We start from the raw sequence: 20,246 nt of genomic DNA on the forward strand, positions 1-20,246 counted from the left end.
TCATTATCTGTCCATCGCATATTTTTAAAAAATGTGCTGAGATGGCAGAAGACCTGCATACACGTACTGAGCACTTTATTAGAAACACTCTACTGATGCTAGGTAGGGCCTCCCTTTGCTGTTAAATCCTACAGATTTCTCAGGAGCATTTCATGCTGTGAATCTCCTGTTCTACCATATTCCAAAGGTGTTCTATTGGATTCAGTTCTGGTGACCGGGAAGGCCACGGAAGAACACTGAACCTTGTTATATTCATGAAACCAGTTTCAGATGACTTTTGCTTTGTGACATGGTACATTATCATGACTGGAAGTAGCCATTAAAAGATGTGGCCATGAACGGATGAACATGGTCAGCAACAATACTCAAATAGGCTGTGGCATTCAAGCAATGATTGATTGGTATTAATGGGCACAAAGTGTGCCAGGAAACATTCCTCATAACATTCCACCACCTCCACCAGCCTGGACTGTTGACACAAGGCAGGTTGGGTCCATGGATTCATGCTATTGGAGCCAAATTCTGACCCTACCATCTTTGTGCCTCAGCAGAAATCGAGATTCATCAGACCAAGCTATATTTTACCAGTCTTCAACTGTCCAGTTTCGGTGAGCCTGTGCCCACTGCAGCCTTATCTTTCTGTTTTAGGCTGATAGAAGTGGACCCTTCGTAGCCCCCTGCTGTTGTAGCCCATCCGCCTCAAGACTCAATGTCTTGAGGTGCATTTCTGATCACCACAACTGTACAGAATAATTATCTGAGTTAGCCTTTCTGTCAGCTTGAACCAGTCAGGCCTTTCTGCTTTAACTTTAACTCTCATTAATAAGGCATTTCCGACCGCAGAACTGCCGCTCACTGGATGTGTTTTCTTTATTGCACCATTCTGAGTAAACTCTAGAGATTGTTGTACATAAAAATCCCAGGAGATCGGCAGTTATAGAAATATGCCATGGTCAAAATCACTGATATCACATTTTTTCCCCATTCTGATGGCTAATGTGAACCCGTGAAGCTGATAGGCCTTATTTACATGATTTTATGCACTGCACTGCTGCCACATGAATGGCTGATTAGATAACTGCACGAATAAGTGGATGTACAGGTGTTCCTAATTAAGTGCTTGGTGAGTGTATATCAAGGGTAATTCTGTTCTAAGTGACTGAGACAACAGTTTTCTCTTGATGCATTTATGTGTGCCTCAGCTAGCTGGATTGATGGGACATATGATGAGGGGCTCCACATTTCTGCCTGACTTGTTTGTGCAGGGACTGAAGAAGGGATGTAGAAAGTCAGTAAAGATGTCCATGTAGGTGAAAATAAGCATCTTGGCATCTACATTATAGAAGGACACTTGGCCCTTCTCAAAGTCAACATAGATACCAATCTTCTGAGGCTTGAGGTTTAAAGATATTGCTGTAGGTGGATCGGTGCGAAAGGCGTATTCTTTATTGTCGCGTAAGCTCAGAAACCAATAGCCATTGGCTGGGCTGACGGAGATCTTCCCTTTTCGGTTGATGGAGCGCTTGGCCACGCCCAAATCCCAATCTGTCTTCCCTCCCACTTGGACCTCCCAGTAATGGCGACCAGAGTTGAAGCCTTGGCGTCCCAGTACGCACACCACGCGGTCAAAACGTTCAGGAGTGTCCACTACAGCATGGTAGCGTTCGCTACAGTACACTTGCTTACAGTCCTCTGAGATAAGCAGCCGTGGATGGGCGGAGTCTCGATCCAGAGTCACATCCACTATGAGAAGAGTGGTAGAGAGAGTTAGACAGGTTTCTGAGTAATAATTATGTGTTAATTATTAATATGTGGCCATGCAGTAATGAGCAAAAGCCACCTGAGATAATTGTTTCAAACTATTTTATCATGTTCTCTCATTACAATAGCCATAATTCCACTTGGAATCCCTGTAGGGTCAACCAGTCTTAATTGCTAGCCCAGCCACTGATTTATAGATAAACCAACAAAACCAGCATGAGTGTAACTCCTACCTCAGTGGTCAAACAAATTGTGAATAAAACAGCAATTCTATCTTTATTTAGCACAAAGCTGACAAGTTTTTTATTCATTCAGCCAGAGAAAAGAAGCCAAACTGAAGTAAGACATCTAGACAGACAAGCAGCTAACTTGCTAACTTTAGCGTTTAGCTTGTTCTTCACATCTGATGAGTTATTTCTTAATTATAATTAATTAATTAATCAGTTCACTCCATTGTAATGATGATTACTACAGGCATATGGCTATTTGGCTTCCTAAAAAGCCCACAGTGTTTGTAGTTTTTCAAAAGTTCCTCCTTCAAGATACATCATCAAAAGGGGGTTTCGTAGTCTTTAAACCATCTTCCCAAGCAACTAAACATTTACTGCCCAGATAAACAGCTTTAAATATAATTTCTCATGTGGCCTAAGACATTTGTGCAGTATTCTAGGTATATCTAGAAGATCTTGCATTTGTCAGAGATAAGAAAGTAATAAAAACAAACTCTTACATGCGTATTCTTGCACGGTCTGCACTTCTACAAGCAAAGGAAGAGATATGAGATATATTAGCTAAATGATCAGACCAAGTCTTAAAATAGGTCATCTTCTAATAGTGATGAGGTTATATAAACAGTGTTAGTCACATGTTAGCTTTTATGAGGATACCATATTTACAGGGAATTCAAGTGAATCTCAGGTACATGACTAAACTTCTGCTTCAAACTATCAAAGAGTCTATCTCTGGTGAAAAACAGACAAAACTTACTTGGATAATATTTAGCCGGTGAATCCATGGGTGTCTGCAAACCTGTACAACAAAACAAGCACGTACCAGCGTCACAAACAACATGACACCATGATTGGCATTCATACACAGCACAACAATCTGCTCCCAGTGAGCATACTGTTCATTTTTTCAGGAAAGAAGTCAAGCATTGAAGCAGCAGAGAAATATTGTAAAGGGCACACTTGTTGTTTGTAAAAACAAACTAAAGACTCATTAACCCACCTATTATATTCAGAGTGATGTTCTTGTTCATACTGGCAGGTTAATTTAACATAAAAAGAATGTTTTGTGCTGTGTATTTTCATTCATTTTCATACACACATTGGCTGACAAGTCACTGCCATAGAGTCAATGATGTTAATCCTTTTATACTATCACAAAATGAGAATAATTGCTATGAGATCAATAACTGCGAGGGGCTTTCATAAGCAGTCATGAAAGGACAGCAAACTGACGAGGCCTGAATGTTATTATAATACATCCATATATGAACAAGCTTACTCATTTTTTCCCACCCAAAATAGATCATGGTGGTGATGAATTTGGATTCTAGTACTGTGTATTAGGCAAAAGCTTACAGCTTGTGAAGCTTTGTTCCATTTTACCTATCTCCAGAGAATCATTAGTGTTTGAAAAAGACCCCCACACATTAATGGGCTGCTGCCTCAGTAATTTAAATGTAAAGGGTCCATGGGTTCTATATTCTTACTGCAATTTATTTTTTCCCCAAAAGTTCAATTACAAATTTTGCATTTATGTAGCAAAAAACAGCTGTGATTCATTTTCCATCCTCCCTTAAAAACATATATTTAACCGATCTCTGTTCTGATTGGCTGCCTGTAGTGTCATTGAAAACGCAATTTTAAAAAGTATAGAATAAATTGTTAAGTATGGAAATCCTCAGGGATATCAGAAAAAATAAAGTTCAGCACTTGCTTTCAGATAGGTGGATACTTTGTAAGGCTGCAGTGATACATTTGCTTCTTGACAGCCAGGAACAGCACAATGTTTAGTAATTTTCTACTCTGCTATAGACTGTATATATCTGCAGTAACAACACTCCTTATCACTTCCACATGAACGAATAGGCTAGGCCTATGGTCACCAACCCTGTACAACCACAATCTATGCAAAACAGCCTCAATTCCATATCTAGATTGTATGGATTGACAAATGCACAATATGTTTTGAAACTTTAACAAAATGTATGTAGTACATCAAGCTGAGTTATTTAAAAAAGACAATGAAAATTCAAAGAAAATAGTAATGTAAACATGTCCATCTCACATAGCTGTGGCAGTCTCTTCAGCTCCTCCTGGAGGCTTTCCACTATTTGAGTGGCATTCCTCAGCACCGCCCCTGCTGTGGGATCAGGGGTTAAGGTCAGCTCTGTCCAGCTCTTCACTTGAGGAACACTACACAAGGACGAATAGGCCTGCAGAAAGAGAGAGATATGTGAGAGGGGGGGGGTGGTAGAATTTAAGAAAAAAATAAAAATAAATAAAAAATAGAGTATTTGAAATTTCTTTCATATTGGAGGTGCTTCTGACTAAAATAATTCACTAAATTTCCTTAAAAGAAAGGAGACAAACTGTGAGACAAATAAATGAACCAGCACAGTAAGTGCTCGAACTCAGTATTAGGCAACAGCTTCCACAGACCGGGCTCTGGTCCTTGTGGGCCAAAACACTGCAGACTTCAGCACATTGCCTTTAAACACACCTGATTCAGCTCATCAGCTAATTAGCAAGGCCTTCATGAACTGAAGCTAACTGAGCGTTAGATGTGGGTAAATCTCCACAGCACTTTGGCCTGAAGGTCCCCAGTTTGACATGCCTGCTATAGACACATAGCAGGTAACTCTACATTAGCAATGGTTCTATCAAAAGATGTCTGGAAAACTTTTCTAAATGGAAACAGCTACAGCTTTTCCAGATGGAAACCTCATCTTTCTTAATTGATAAACCAAAACTTTCATGATAACAGGGCTGCATTCAGCCCCGACAAAACTATGCAACTGTGGCAGGTAAAAAGGTCATTTTTGCCTTTCTTTTCAATGATTTTTCGGAGCCTGATAAAGTAGGTTTAACCATGAGTTTAGTACTTCAAAATACAGCTTCTTATGTCCTCAGCTGTTCCATAAAACAAGCTGCAGTGACCACATTTGTAGAGGACTTTATTAGACTCTTTTTAATACAGTGGGGTTCACATACACATCATTGCTGATTGGATAACACCCCTGACACACTCATCAAATGAGAGAAAATATACCCCAAAGCCCACTGCACACTGTTCTGCACCATGTCAATGAAACATGTCATTCAACCTGTAAGCAAAAGCATAATGGTGCACAATGGCTGTGTCCAAAACCGCATAGAACCATACTAAATAGTATGTGAAAATAGTACATCACAAATAGCAGTGAATTCAGCAATGCAGTATGTGTAGTTTGGTAGCATGCGGTTTTGGACACAGCCAACATTTTGAGATTAAATGTTTCCCAGTTTTTTACAGGAAATGACATACTGTAAAGCATTTGTCTCGCTACAAGTTTGCGTAAATAAGTACTGTCAGCATTGTCGGAGACTGTCAGCAATTTTGTAGCTAGAACCAATACAAGGATTAAAAATACATAGAACATGTGAAACAGTCATCACCTTCAATCAAGCAGAGTAAACTGTGATACAGAGAGTCCAAATACACAACCCCATTTCCAAATAAGTTGGGATGCTGTGCAAAATGTAAATAAAAACAAAATGTAATGATGTGCAGATCATTTAAACCTTATATTTAATTGAAAATAGTACAAAGACAACATATCAGATGTTGAAACTGAATTTGATGCCAACAACACTTTCCAAAAAAGTTGGGACGGGGGCAGCAAAAGGCTGGTAAAGTTGTATAATGCTAAAAAAAAAAAACCTGTTGATTGATTGAATGGGAACAGGTCAGTAACATGATTAAGTATAAAAAGAGCATCTCAGAGAGGCTGAGTCTTTCCGAGTTAATGATGAGGAGGGGCTGACCACTCTGTGAAAGACTGCGTGGGCAAATAGTGCAACAATTCAAGAATAACATTTTTTAACATAAAACGGCAAAGAACTTTTGCTTTTCATCATCTACGGTACATAATAACATTAAAAGATTCAGAGAATCTGGAGAAATCTTTGTACGCAAGGGACAAGGCTAAAAAAACAGTATTGGCGGGCCGTGATCTTCGGGCTCTCAGGCAGCACTGCATTAAAAACAGACATGATTCTGTAGTGGAAATCACTGCACGGGCTGTGGAACACAGATATACGCAATCATTGCATCCACAAATGCAAGTTAAAACTCTAAAATGCAAAGAAGAAACCATACATAACAGGATCCAGAAATGTTGCCACCTTCTCTGGGCCTGAGCTCATTGAAAATGGACTTGTGAAGTGGAAAAGTGTCCTGTGGTTGGGCGAATCAACCTTTGAAATTCTTTTTGGAAATAATGGACACTGTGTTGTCTGGGATAAAGACCACTCAGCTTGTTATCAGTGCACATTTCAAAAGCCAGTATTCATGATGGTATAGGGGAGCATTAGTGCACATGGCATGGGTGACCTGCACATCTGTGAAGACACCATTAATGCTGAACGATATATCCATGTTTTGGCAACATATGCTGCCATCCAGACGACATCTTTTTCAGGGACAGCCTTGCTTATTTCAGCAAGACAATGACAAACCACATTCTGCATGTATTGAAACAGCATCGCTCAGTATTACAAGTGTCTAAACTGGTCTGCCTGCAGTCCAGACCTGTCACCCACTGAAAACATTTGGAGGGTTATGAAATGAAAAATACGACAAATGAGCCCCCAAACTGTTGAGCAGCTGAAATCCTATATCAAGCAAGAATGGGAAAACATATCACTTCCAAAACTACAGCAGTTGATCTCCTCAGTTCCCAAATGCTTACAGAGTGTTGTTAATAGAAGAGGTGACGAATCACAGTGGTAAACATGCCCCCGTCCCAGTCTTTTCGGAATGTATGGTTGGCATCAAATTCAAAATGTGCATAAATTTTCCAAAAACCAATAAAATTTCTTAGTTTCAACATCTGATATGTTGTCTTTGTAGTATTTTCCTTTTAAAAATATGGTTTACATGATTTGCATATCATTGCATCCTATTTTTATTTACATTTTGCACAGCATCACAAATTTTTGGAAATGGGGTTGTATTTTAAGGTGAAACAGCTGAGATGAACTTTAGATGACGGCCTTGCTTATGGTATATAAGACAAGTTTTTCTCTAAAAGAACTCCAGTTGGTCTTTTTCAATCTCTCAAAAGAAAATGGATGAGAAACGAAGCAGAAAAATGACAGGGAACATGCAAAACAAAGGCTGCATGAGCTTCCACGCCACAGTGTCTTATTAGTGATAACAGTTTTCTCAAAAGAAGACAAATTGCAATGAAGTTAGGTAAGATGCGTCATTACAATAAGATTTAAAGCTCAATGAAAACTGGGAGAGCATTTGCAGCGTTGTTTCCTGAAATGATGAAGCATCTGAAAAGCGTTTATCTGAAATCAGAGTCTTATTCACTCCACCTATTCAAGCAGAGTATGAGTCATACTTTAAGGAGATCTATCAAAGCCAAGAGTTTAGAACACAGAAATAAAGAATGGCACAGATAAAATGCTGAAATTAATGCTATTCCATCTTTAACCTTGAGCAGCAGGGAAAACTAGAAGTAAATGAGAAAGCTGTAAAAAGCTTAGTCACTTCACTTCCACTAATTTCAGGTTTCTTACGTGTTATTTTAACAATCACAGAAACTTTTCCCAGAAGAAATGAAGCTCAAAACTTCTTCTGTTTTCCCAAGCAACACATTGTGGGAAATAACAATAATGTAATATTAAAAACTGATTATGCAAAAAAAATAAATAAATAAAGCAGAGAAACAACAAAAGAGTAAACTGAAGCTTGTGATCTCAGTTCTTGAGGTTTTGTTTTATATGCAAGTAGTAAATACAAACCTCCATATTTCACTCTTTTTTTTTTACATTTTCACCAGGCTGCTACAACCAGCGAATTACTTCGATTTTTAAAGTTTTAGTTGTTGGTGCTGTTCTGCTGAACGTTTAGATGTGACAACTATGACATAAGAAACTGGCAGAGGCCTCACAGAAATATAAATATATAATCAAATATAAATAAGATTTTGGGTGATTTTACTTTATTACATCTAAGCAAAAAAAAAAATACTGCAATGCAATGTGTTTGTGTCTCTTGCTTGACAAATTGATTTTACTGCTGTAAACAGAAAAGCAACTTAGAAAATCTCACATGTAATTGGTATTGCATATGATCAGTTGGCCTATGATTAGTCAGTTTATGACTGTTTAGCCTATGATTGGTCAGTTTTTGACTGATTATACTATGAATGGTCAGCTTATGACTGGTTATCCTATGATTGGTCAGTTTAAGACTGTTAAGCGTATGATTGGTCAGCTTATGAGTGGATAGCCTATGATTGGTGAGTTTATGCCTGGTTAGTCCATGATTGATCAGTCAGCTTAGTTAAGAACTAAGAAGAAACCCCCCAAAAAGACATATTTTCTGTACATTTGATGAAAAATGGTGCATGATTTTTAGTCATTCTTAGTTAATGATGTAAGCGTAAGGTTTAGGTATAGGTATATAAGGTTCTCATAAAAGAAACGGAAACAACTCTAAGTTCATGCCCATGACACAGCTTTATTTTATCGGCACCCAGAGTACAAAAGGGGACAGTCAGTACCTAACTCAGCTCACGTCTTTACTCCTGTCACACTCTCTCTCTACACACACACACACACACACACACACAGCCTGGGGCAGTTTCTTGGCCTGCCCTCTACAATAAGAGTCTCTAGCAAAATGAATCCAGTGAATAAATGCTGGAGAAAAAGAACCCAAAACCAACATGCAAACATTTCTCAAACACACCTCACTGCTGCTTTATTAACTAAATAAAACCCAGGTGAGTCCTCTGAATGTGAAACCATGTGGAAAGTAAATACTGTAAACAGTGGGGTGGGGGGTCAATAAACTGGTGTGTGTGTGTGGTGGGAGGTTCCTTCAGTTTATAATTTTTTGTCTGGTAATTTTGAGACGGTTCCTAACACTGAAGCGGTTGCAGAAGCAAACACAGTGGTAGTTTGCAAGTTGAAGCTTAATGTTTGTCAAATAAAAGTACATAATAAAAGTGCTATTCAGTTGTGGTTGCACAACATTGTCACATTTAATTTGGCTGTTTTGTCTGATGTCTGAAGCCTGGTGCTGTGTCTGAGGATGTCCTAAAATGTACAACCAAAGTGTGAAATACCGCTTAAACCACACAATGGCAAGGTCAGCCTATACTTGATATTCTTAACTAACTGGAGATGCTGTAGTCCTTCATAGCCTAGAAACTGTAATTATGACCAGGATACTTTTGAAAAAAATTACAGCATGCCGTTGCATATTTGTGAATCTGAAAACCTGCCGAATTTCCTAAGAAGCTGGTGGAAGTTTTTACTCATTTCTCAAAAACAAAAGACAGAAGAGCAGATGTGTAACATCTCCAATAATGTGTGTCAGAGCCAATTACCAAACTAGAAAAGAGCATTTCCAAAAGAGGAATTGTTAAGCCAAACGTTTTGTTGCCAGTTGAGCTAGCAACAGTGGTGCCAAGCCAGCCAGCCAGCCAATGCTGGAGTAGCCAGCCAACATGGGACATGTCACACACTGTGTACAATCCACCATATAGGTGGCTTTTTGTACTGGCATGACATCTGCTTGTAGCACAGAGCATGTTCAAACAGAGCAGCTCAACAGCTGTTTCTACAACGATCTTATCTATGTGCAATAAATGTGTGAATAATCACATCAACCAACATGTTCAAATGTTAAATAATGTTTATGTGTGGAAATACTACTGTCTTGCTATTGGTTCACATTAACTAAATCAACAAATTAATGTTTTTTTAAGCTGCCAGTAAATGAGCTTTTAGTGTCACTGAGGCTGGTATGATGGTAACTCAGTTAAGTGTTACTCAGCCCAAGCTTACAGTCACGTTTGCATATTTTAAATTCTGCTAATAGATTTACGATTCATTACGATTCATTAACTCCATACCTTTGCCTCCTCCCGAAAAAGAAAAAAGAAACCCACACTGCAGTCTGACGGAGACTGACCTTGAAGAAGCTGATGTGGTCAGTGGCCTGTGTGAGCTGGGTGAGGGCGCTTCTCCTTTTTTTCAATTCATCTATCTCCTGGTGAATGTCCTGGATGAGGGCCTGTGCACGCAGTTCTGCGGCCATGCGGCCCATCTGCACCACCTCCAGAAGCTCGGCCTGACACCTCTCCATAGTGTTGAGTAGGATACGAAACATACTGACTGTGACCTCCGCCTCTTGCTGTGCATTCGCCTGAGGACCGAGGAAGAAAGCGAAGGAAACAAGGAAAAATTGGTTTCAAAGAGATTCAGTCTGACTTCAATCTTACCTTGGATTTTCAGAATGTACGTAAAGTAGATGTGGTGTTGAGATACACACTTGAATGTCTGCCAGTGAAGTTTGAATTTCCTCTATCTTCTTTTCTCTGGCCGTGATTAAAACCTGCAGCTCCGTCCCTATGATGCCCAACTGAGACTGAGCAGATCATAGAAAGGATACAGACTTTCAGACATTTCCATATTCAGAAATCACACAATAGTTCATACATTCTCCAGTAAAAGCACTCATACGCACCCCCTCCCTCTCAAACATATACCATACACTTGACAACAGATAAGCCTATATTCTACAAAGAGACACAAATAATGGGTTCTGAATATTTGTTCCCTCTAAATATCTCCCAATACTATTTGTATTCATTAATTTTTCTTGTTAGGTCATTTGTTAGGTTGTACTGCAAGGAAGTGGCCTTCAATCAGCTGACAAAGTCATGAATACAAGTGGTATTAAAGTGGTAACTGACGTATTATCAACTCATATTTTCTGCACAGTAAACAGTATAGAAATTGGACTGTTCCATTTTGCATTGTGCAATACACAATGGTGCCATCAAGGGGCCACCCTAATACAATTGCATAATATGCTTCTATCTGATATATTATATTATATAAACACTTGAAAAATATGGTTCTTTAAGGGTTTTAGGAAAGAAATTGGTTCTATATAGAACCACGAACACTCAAAGAACCCTGTATGATTATAGTGTTCTATGCATCATGAAATGGTTCTTTGGATTGATGGAGAATGTGCTGTAGATGGTTCTATATAACACCAAAAAGGGTTCTGCTATTGTTATGATGTCAAGTTTGTAATAATAGAAGGATTTTTTTTTAGAACCCTATATAGAACAATCTATAGCACATTCACCATCAATTTGGAGAACGCTTTCATGATGCAAAGAACCCTTCAAGCATGCAAAGGGTTCTTTGAGTGTTCATAGCTCTATATAGAATCAGTGTCTTTACAAAAGAACTCTTTTCCATATGCCTGTATATCAGTCTTAAAAGCACAGTAAGAAAACAGCATAGGCATAAAAAATGGTCAGGAATGGTCTTATAGAAAATAATTATAATTGTTTTTGATACATAAAACCACAGAAACTTTATAAGTGAATTTCCGATTCAAAACCAATATGCAAGAAAAATATAGGACATGAGTCCTTTAAAGACTGGATGGATTTAAGAGATGGATTTAAGAGCATCATTAACTGTGCAATGCTTAAGTTTTTCAGGTCTTTGTCCTATCTCGGCACCTTATTTCCATTTCTGGTTTAAGCCACACCCACTGCTAGTTTACAACCAAATACAAATATATTTTTCATTTGAACAAATAGTGGACACTGACCTTCTTAATATTCATCTCTCGTTTAGCCGGGGTCACGGAGTGTCCATGATGTTCTCCCTCAATGCACATTGCACACACACACATTTGTTCATTTCTGCAGAACATATCTAGGCACAGTCCATGCCTGGCACATGGTGGTCCAGTTGAGCCACCTGCACTGACCCCACTGCTGCTGAAACGCCTCTGGGAGGCCTCATATGGCGGTGGCGATGCTAGCAAGTTCCCACTGGATGATGCTTTCTGGAACCTGGTCTTCATCTCTGTCAGCAGTCCTCCAGGCAGCTCCCCTGGTCGCGGTGGGACACTAGGTCTCTGGTCAGAGCCGGAGGGTGCTTGAGCGTTTGCAACCGCACCTCCAGCCTCTGCCATGCGCTTAAACTGCTCGGTTATCTCTTTGAGAGTGTGGTTGGTGTGGAGCTCGGGCCGCTTGCGGAAGCTCTCCTTGCAGAGGGGACAGATGCACGCCTTGCCCCGTGTGTCCCAGTAAGAAGTGATGCAGGCCAGGCAGAAGCTGTGGCCGCAGGGGGTGGACACAGGGTTGGTGAAGACATCCAGGCAGATGGAGCAGGTGAACTGCTCCTCCAACAGGAAGTCTACAGGAATTGACATGATGGGTGTGGGAGATGGGCTGCGGCATAGAAAAAGAGCAAAGTTAAGAAGAAAAATGTAATGGAGTTAGCTTTAGGTACCTGTTCTATTCTTCATTTAGGGACTTTGCCGTGTCTGCAAGATGGAGCTTAAGTGGAGGTTTGGCCAAAAAAGTCAAACATATTGCGCAATCTGCATGTCTAAATAATCAGACACATGCCTCGAGTTGTTGAGTAATCAGGGGCTGCTGACACTTGGTATTAACAAATGTCTCAAGTGATCTGTTACAAAAATTTATACTGCATAGACTGCTAATGCAAATTATAAAGAAACAGGAGAGGAGATAAAAAATTGAGTTGATTAAGGCGACCCTTCCTTGTTGTTAGGGACACAGCGGGACGCAACATTACAAATATTATGTGGTCATTTGCTGGTTTTGACCTTGCCTTCAACATATGGTTGTACTGTGAGAAGAGACTATATGACTATAGGAAGGGAAGAAACTTCTGGGCAGCTTCTGCTTTGAGATAGAAAGCTAGACCGCTCCTGATGAACAGATTGAGGTACAGCACTGAGTAATAGAGAGGAAAAAGGGTGGTGATAGGGTGTGAGAACTTTGTCACAAGAAACAGAAGATAGAGATGGAAATTTAGGACTTTAGATTGGAAGGAGGAGGAATTTCAAGCATGGTCCGCCTCCCAAACCTTACATATTTCATAACTCCATTATGCGCCCCTGACCACGTTCAAAGGTGATCAGATCATAATGTGTCTCTGAGATGCAGTGGACCCCATCACACCTGTATTAAGCGCGTATGATCAGATCACTCAAGACACAAGTCAATGTCAGGTGTTAACAGGGCCTCAGATAGACTTTCTTATATGGTTTATTACTGCATGACTGGTCGTTCTTAGAATGAAGAAAAGTGCAGTGTCAGAAACCACATAAGCAAGTCTATTTGAGATTACTTAACAGCGCAACCTGGTCTGAGGTGATCATTTAGGCATGGAATTTCATGATGATGTTATCAACACACTTAAGAAATGGTTTTTCAAGGGTTTTTCCATAAACACATCTTAGGAACAGAAGAACCTTTTCAAAAAGTTCCATACAGAAGCATCTACAGAATATTTCCCATCATTTTGAACAACATTTTACCATGTAAAAAATCTTTAATCATACAAAGGGTTCTTTGAGTGTTCATGGTTCTACATAGAACCATTTTCTTTACTAAAGAACCTTTGAAGAACAATCCTTTTTAAGAGTGTATGTTAGCCGGCATACTAAGGCATACTGATAGTTGGTGGTGACAGCCTGACATTTGAAAGAGTTCAAAAGTCTGGAAGAATGTACACTTCTATGGACTGACCACTCACCATGTTTTAAGTAATGCATAGAAAACCAGTTTAACTGTTTGTTTAAGTTCTGTTCTTGCTTCATAGATCCTCATCTCCAATGTGAATGCCAAACAAACTGTACATCAAATTTTAACGTTTTGCACTTTGTTTTTCATTTAAAAAAAAAAAATACAGGGTTTAAATCTTTGGCTTTATCCAATAAGTACAGAGCACAGAAGTTTCGATTGTAGCTGACGCCAAGCTGTAAGTAAAAGGTCCTAAAGCATATTCCCATCCCAGATTTAACAGTCTTTGCTGGGGAATAAATATAAGCAAAAATGAATCAAAAGTTGGAGGCATATAAAGATTGACAAGGTAAAGACCTATTTCCAGTGTTCCGTGAATCTCTGGAATGAAGCCATACCAGCCACAAACTCAAGCAAGAGGCCTAAGCACTGATAGAAGAGCAGTCTTCCCAGCCAACAACTGGCTGGCACAAAGTACAAAACTGATTTCAGAGCAGTTTGTGATTAACATTACTGCTTGTTAGCTTGCAAAGTACACAGTGGAAAAAGCAAAGTCATGCTGTCTGTTACCTTAGAGAGTATTGTAACAGGACTTTTATTATTATTAAATTATCTATCATTTCAAAAATCTTTAAGAAGTCAAAATAATCAGCTTACCTGTAGCTCTGTTTCAATGGGCTTCCACTCCAATAAGTTTTATATGCTCAGATATTTTAAGAATTACCTTTTCTCCCCAATTCCTGCCTTGTTTTTCTCTTTCTCTCTCTTATTGTCTCTGTCTTACTCCCTCTTTCTCAACATGTCAAGAAATGGCATCTCTCTTACTTTCATTCGTTCTGATTCTCTCAGTCTCTGTCCTTCCTCTCTCACCCCACGCATGCTATTTTCATCTCTGCCACTCTTCTGGTCTGTACGTTCTTGGCTAGCGTTTAAGAAAAAACTTGAGAAAGAGGGTGTGACTGCACACCTCTGTACGCAGTACACACACACACACACACACACACACACACACACACACACACACACCTGACCACTAGTCCAACAAGTTAGACAGGCAGAACCATCTAGGAACTTTGTATAGCTTCCTCTCCGTTCTGTTGCACCTTTCCATTACTACATCTCCAAGTCATGGTACGTCAGCACTGTGACGTTGTCAATATGCTTATACAAGAGAACGTCTTATAAGCCTTATTTAAAAAGTCACATGATGGAGTTTTATGTATAAATCTCAGTTCCACAAGTGTTGGGACAATATGTAAAATACAAATAAATACAGAAAGCAGTGATTTGTAATAAATTGTATATAAATTATAGTAGTACAAAATAGTACAAGACCAGATATTTCATGTTGTGCTGTATTATCGTCATTGTGTTTTTGTAAATATTTGCTCATTCTGAAATTGATGCCAAAAAAGTTGAGACAGGGCCAATTTAAGACTAGGGAAAATAAAACCCATCTTAAATATGCGATACAATCATGCTTGACTATAAAAGGAACTTCCAGGAAAAAGGTTTATTTTAGCAAGCAAGGCAAAGATGAGTTCAGGCTCACCATTTTACACAAACAAAAAATCTAAACGTATTATATATATATATATATATATATATATATATATATATATATATATATATATATATATATATATATATAGTTAGAGAACCAGCGACCTTCCGGTCACAGAGCTGGTTCCCTAACCTCCAGCCCAAGACTTTTTTATACACACACACACACACCCACACATCCTGTATATAAATTGTTGTTGTTTTTTAATTACAGACTGTAGTTCATCTGTTTCTCTGTATATTTCGTTAGCCCCCTTTTACCCTGTTGTTCAGTGGTCAGGACCCCCACAGGACCACAACAGCATAGGTATTATTTGGGTGGTGGATCATTCTCAGCACCTGCGATGGACTGGCGACCTGTCCAGGGTGTATCCTGCCTTCCGCCCAATGACAGCTGGGATAGGCTCCAGCACCCCACCGCGACCCAGAAGGATAAGCGGTTTAGATGATATATGTATGTATGTATGTATGCATGTATCATTCTCAGCACTGTAGTATATATTTTCATATATATCCATATAACTCATTCTCATATATTGCTCATTTCCTTGTGGTTGAAGGTGACTACAAGGACCACAAATTCAACTGAGTAATAGACTTACTGAAAAAATACAGGTGTTAATTACTGTGCTGCAATGTTTTGAACATAGTAGTCAAGTTAATATTGGTATTTGCACTGATTCTTCCCTTGATTTAAATAGCTTGTCATCTTGCAAGTCACAGTAGTAGAGGAATGATCTGTTCATGAACGAGACTTTTTGATTTGAATATTAGATCTTTTTAATTGACAAGACTCAAGAAGTAACTGTATGTGCAAACTTTTGATATGTAATGTGAAGGTAATGTTGCAGAAACAGTGTAAGTTTATTAAGTTTAGAGGTACACAAACAACATTTTCCAACAGACAGGCCTACTGTTTCATTTGCATGTAAGGTGCAATATTTTATTGAGCCTCCCCAAAACAATAAACAACACAAAGACAAGTGAAGCAAAGAGCAGCCAAAAAAAAACCCTCAGCTGTAGTGCTCTCATTCATGACCTTCTGAGAGCCCCAAACAATCATCTATGACAAGTAGGATACAGAGGGCAGACACATGCAAAGCAAAAAACCCAACCAGCCTCTGATTTACAAACCAATATTTCAGACTAGCTGCAGTACAGACATCAAATATTGGTTCAACGATATGCTGTACAAGTATACATGGGAATGAACTAAAACAGATACTACTTTATGTTAATATAGATACGACTAGTATAAATACTCAGGCACGTATTTGACAACGTTACTATCATTTGACATGCAACAGAACATTTTATTATAGTGTTTACATTGTTATATAGACATGTAAGCATATAATTCACATATAAAGAGAATACATGACTTATTTACACTCTTAGTAAAAAGGGTTTTATACAGTACTGAAAATGGGTTCTTTGACTGGTAGGAATAATGGAACCCTTTTCGGTGCTGTATAGAGCCATTTAAAAGCAGAACCATATACAACTGGATTTTCATCATTGAGAAGAACAATTTGACCATGCGAAGAACCATTTAGGCATTCATATGGTTCTTTAAGTGCTCATGGTCCTGTGCAGAACCATGGCCTTCACTGAAGAGCCCTTAAAGAATCATTTTTCTTTAATGTACCTCTGACAAGAATAGGCTTGAAGAATGTAGGACCTTATATCTAAATTTTTCATGGCAGTTAGCATTTTCACTTAAACCTAATTTTAAGTATATTCACCTGTCCTACAATCAAATTAGGGCTAGAATCATGTGGTGAGAAAGACAGATGTCTTTGATCCAGTATGGATGTAATTTGGACTGTTAGAATTCAATAAGACTCAGATGAATGACATTTTTCCAGCCCTGTGAAGGTACAGAAAGGGCTGAATGAAACTGCCGAAGAAGCAAATGTTTATAACTACGGAATACATGGTACACTTGTATGTCACAAAAGAAATGGTTGGCTTCATAGCAGCTAGCACAATAATGGGCATGTAGTTCACCAGAAGCTTTAGCAGAAGCAAAATAATAATAATGAAGGCTTTTTGCTTCATGAGGTTTCCTTCCCCTTTGCGCTCCCTCATTCCTGTTGTGTTTCCCGGACTGGGACGCTTCAGAACCCAGATGATGGATAGACTACAAAACGACTCAGTACAAACAATGGGAATCAAAACAACCATAAGTGTGATGGGATTGTGCAACAAAAAGTGGTTTATTTCAAAAATCACTGCTATCAACCAAACCAGGCACAAGCATGATGCCTTGTATCTGAGAGGTTTGTACTTCAAGAAGGTAAGAGGGTGGACCACAGCCACATAGCGCTCAACACACACTAAGCACTGGAACAGGGGCAGGCTATGCAGAGACAGCTGATACAGGAAGATCCCAATTAATTGCAAGTTCTGTTTGCAGAAAATATAATAGTTGCAGAAAGCATATATGTTCAGAAAGACGCAGGCAATGTCCATGCAAAAAAGATGAAGCAGGAAGAATTCGGCTTCCAGAGTGGCGCGAGAGCCACTTCTTAGGAGCCAAACAGCCCAAGATCCACTGGGTACTGTCAAGATGCAATTTATTGCTACAACTACCAGAACAAAAATAGTCCAAGTGTAAGTGAATGAACACACTTCACAACTGATGCTGGTGGTGTTGGAGAATGTGTCGTTTTCAATGTCAGGCATTGTTAGCAGATCTGATGAAGCTGTAAAACATCATAATGCTTTAAAAAGAGACACTGTAAACAATTTATGCTATCTAAACCCCTTAAAACAAGACATATTATCTAGTAACTAGAGGGACTTCAATGTAAACTAGTCTTAGGTTATCGAAGTGTGTAATAAAACTTTGGGGCTGCTGGTGGGCCCTGGCATTGCACGGGGTTAAACAATTGTTTGAATTGCAATTGTTTAAAAAATCAAGCCTAGGCACTCACCGTTTCTGAAGTTCGGAAATATCACAGATTCTTTCAGCAAACATTATGACGTTAATTCACAGCAGTGAGTGTTTAGTGAGTGGCTCCCTCAACAAGGCTTATGGTGGTATGTAAAATATGAACACCCCTGATTACACGTATGTTAACTCATATAAGTGCTAACTGACAGGTTGTTTTTTGCTGCTTAAGTTCCATATATGGACCGTATATGAATTGGAGAGTGAATGTCTGTATAACAGACTTTATTTCAATAATTACACATTAATGGTGTTAAAATTTTGCCTCTTTAGTTTAGCCCTTGAGCATCAGTAGTCAGAAATCAATAGTCGCCCAAATCTGTTCTAGAAAAATACATGACCAAAACGTATTTGAACCTGCTGAAACCACATCCAGGTCTTCATTAAAGATGGTTGCGCCAGGTTTACAGCGCAGTATGACGAACAAAACTTCACTGAGTAGCTAAACACTGCAGTCAGCAGCTTTAGATACCTCAAACATAGGCTAGGTGTAACATAAGTGTTCACCAACTTCAGGTTTACACTTTACTGATTCAAAACAAGTTGCACCATACAAGCTAGCTTTAACGTTGAGCTTAGTAGTTACCAAATGTTTACACTTCCCCCAGAGAAGATGTACATGTTGGGGAAACCAACTGAAGCCACATAGAAAGCACAAAAATGGTAAAAACGTGACTTTTTGGTTAAATAAGCTCAAAACACTAAATGCTACTTGCTGTGCTTTGCTTAAAGCTCTAATAATCGTCCTCCTTTAACTCCAGGCATGAAGCTGAACACCCACAGCCTCAGTTCACAATGACTCAGAAGTTGCCCAAGCATCTAAACTGAGGATGGTGTAGTGTCGAATGGCCAGAAGCTTTATTTTTGTTGCAAGTCAGTTAAAGCTAACGTTGCGTTTCTATGGCAGCAGGTTTGTAAATTGGTTCTAAACATGTTATTGTCATGTTGAAGAGACATATGCATTAATTGTTACTTATTAAGACATGGCTTAATGATTTGTGACTTAGTAAAGATTTCACACACCAACCTAAATATAAACTAGGCTGTGGTGCAAATGCAGGCCCAAGATTACATTTGCGATTTCTTTTGGTTCTATTCACAAACATAGATTTTCAGTTCAAAAGATCAATCTTAAGAGGTACTCCTACAGAATTAGTGAACATAATCTGTAGATTCCACATGCCTGTATGAATTCAGCATAAGACCTGTTTTGTAAAGAAGTTCTGTTCATAAGTAAGTCATACTGTGCTCTAAACTACACTGACAAGTCTGATTGACCTTCATGAAGAGCTGGATGTGGTTTGAGCAGGTTGAGAAAAGTTTTGGGGATGTATTTACGGAAAAGATTTGGGTGACTATTAACTTCTAGTGTTTGTTAACTTCAGCAAAATTTGACGCCAAACATGTCTTGGTAGGTTGACTATATTAGAGTAGATTTGATTTTTGGCCAAACCATTTCTTTAAGTACTGCACACCATATTAGTCATTCAAGGAGAAGAATGCATGCACACGTCAGAGCTGTTGCAAAGTTTAATTCAGAAAATTAGGTAAAGTTGAGTAATCGGAGAAAGAAATCTGATTATAGATACAATAAAAAGGACCAATGTAACTATTTTAAAAGGAAGGATTATTTCTCTTTTCAATTACAGTAGCATAAAAAACATTGTTATTATGTAGTACTGGGTGAATATTTAACATCCCACTTTAGAAATTTCTTATACAAAGTCCATTTTGAGTGTCACGATAACAACATATCATTGTAAAACCAGTGACTGTCGATCATTTTGACAGCTAACTGCTTTTCTTGTGTAACATAGTTTAAAAAGCTAAAGATCAATTCAAAGAAGTTCTGTTTTATCAATCAGAAGATGACAGAAAGTTTACTGACCTGTTCAGCAGCACTTCTAAAAGGCTGGAGGTTGTGTCTCTGTTTAAATAGACTATATGTGGTTAATATGATAGGAAAATTCACACCTGCTGTGAGAAATGGACTGTTTTTATTAGAGTTAAACAAATGTAAATGTGAAACGACATTATTGAATAAATGGTCTCCAGACTTCTTGTGTCAGTGACTCTTCAATCATGTTAAATTGTTCAGTGCAAAAACTGCTTTGTGGTTGCTCACCCCTCTCAAGTTTCAGCTTT

The 20,246-nt window shown here is 38.7% G+C and overlaps 1 protein-coding gene across 1 annotated transcript; it reads right to left on the bottom strand.

The window, feature by feature from the left end:
• Positions 1-840: 840 nt before the first annotated feature.
• Positions 841-14,558, bottom strand: btr01 (bloodthirsty-related gene family, member 1). The gene is made up of 8 exons (XM_036564785.1): positions 14,240-14,558; positions 11,632-12,259; positions 10,327-10,422; positions 9,967-10,200; positions 4,057-4,204; positions 2,749-2,790; positions 2,492-2,518; positions 841-1,743 (listed from the first exon to the last, which is right to left on the bottom strand). Exons 2-8 carry the CDS (start codon positions 12,238-12,240, stop codon positions 1,199-1,201), a joined length of 1,701 nt encoding a protein of 566 aa, XP_036420678.1. The 5' UTR covers positions 12,241-12,259; positions 14,240-14,558; the 3' UTR covers positions 841-1,198.
• Between the last annotated feature and the right edge of the window lie 5,688 nt (positions 14,559-20,246).

The sequence above is a fragment of the Colossoma macropomum genome, unplaced genomic scaffold, assembly GCF_904425465.1.
Source record: "Colossoma macropomum unplaced genomic scaffold, Colossoma_macropomum, whole genome shotgun sequence".
NCBI classification, from domain to species: domain Eukaryota; kingdom Metazoa; phylum Chordata; class Actinopteri; order Characiformes; family Serrasalmidae; genus Colossoma; species Colossoma macropomum.

Bases quoted from the DNA above. Each gene is read 5' to 3' on its own strand.
- btr01 (XM_036564785.1), bottom strand. From the start codon at position 12,240: ATGTCAATTCCTGTAGACTTCCTGTTGGAGGAGCAGTTCACCTGCTCC. The intron at 10,201-10,326 runs GTGTGTATCTCA...CTCGGTCCTCAG, and splicing joins CTTCACTGGCAGACATTCAA to GCGAATGCACAGCAAGAGGC. The intron at 2,791-4,056 runs GTGAGATGGACA...TTTGTTGTACAG, and splicing joins GAAGAGACTGCCACAGCTAT to GTTTGCAGACACCCATGGAT.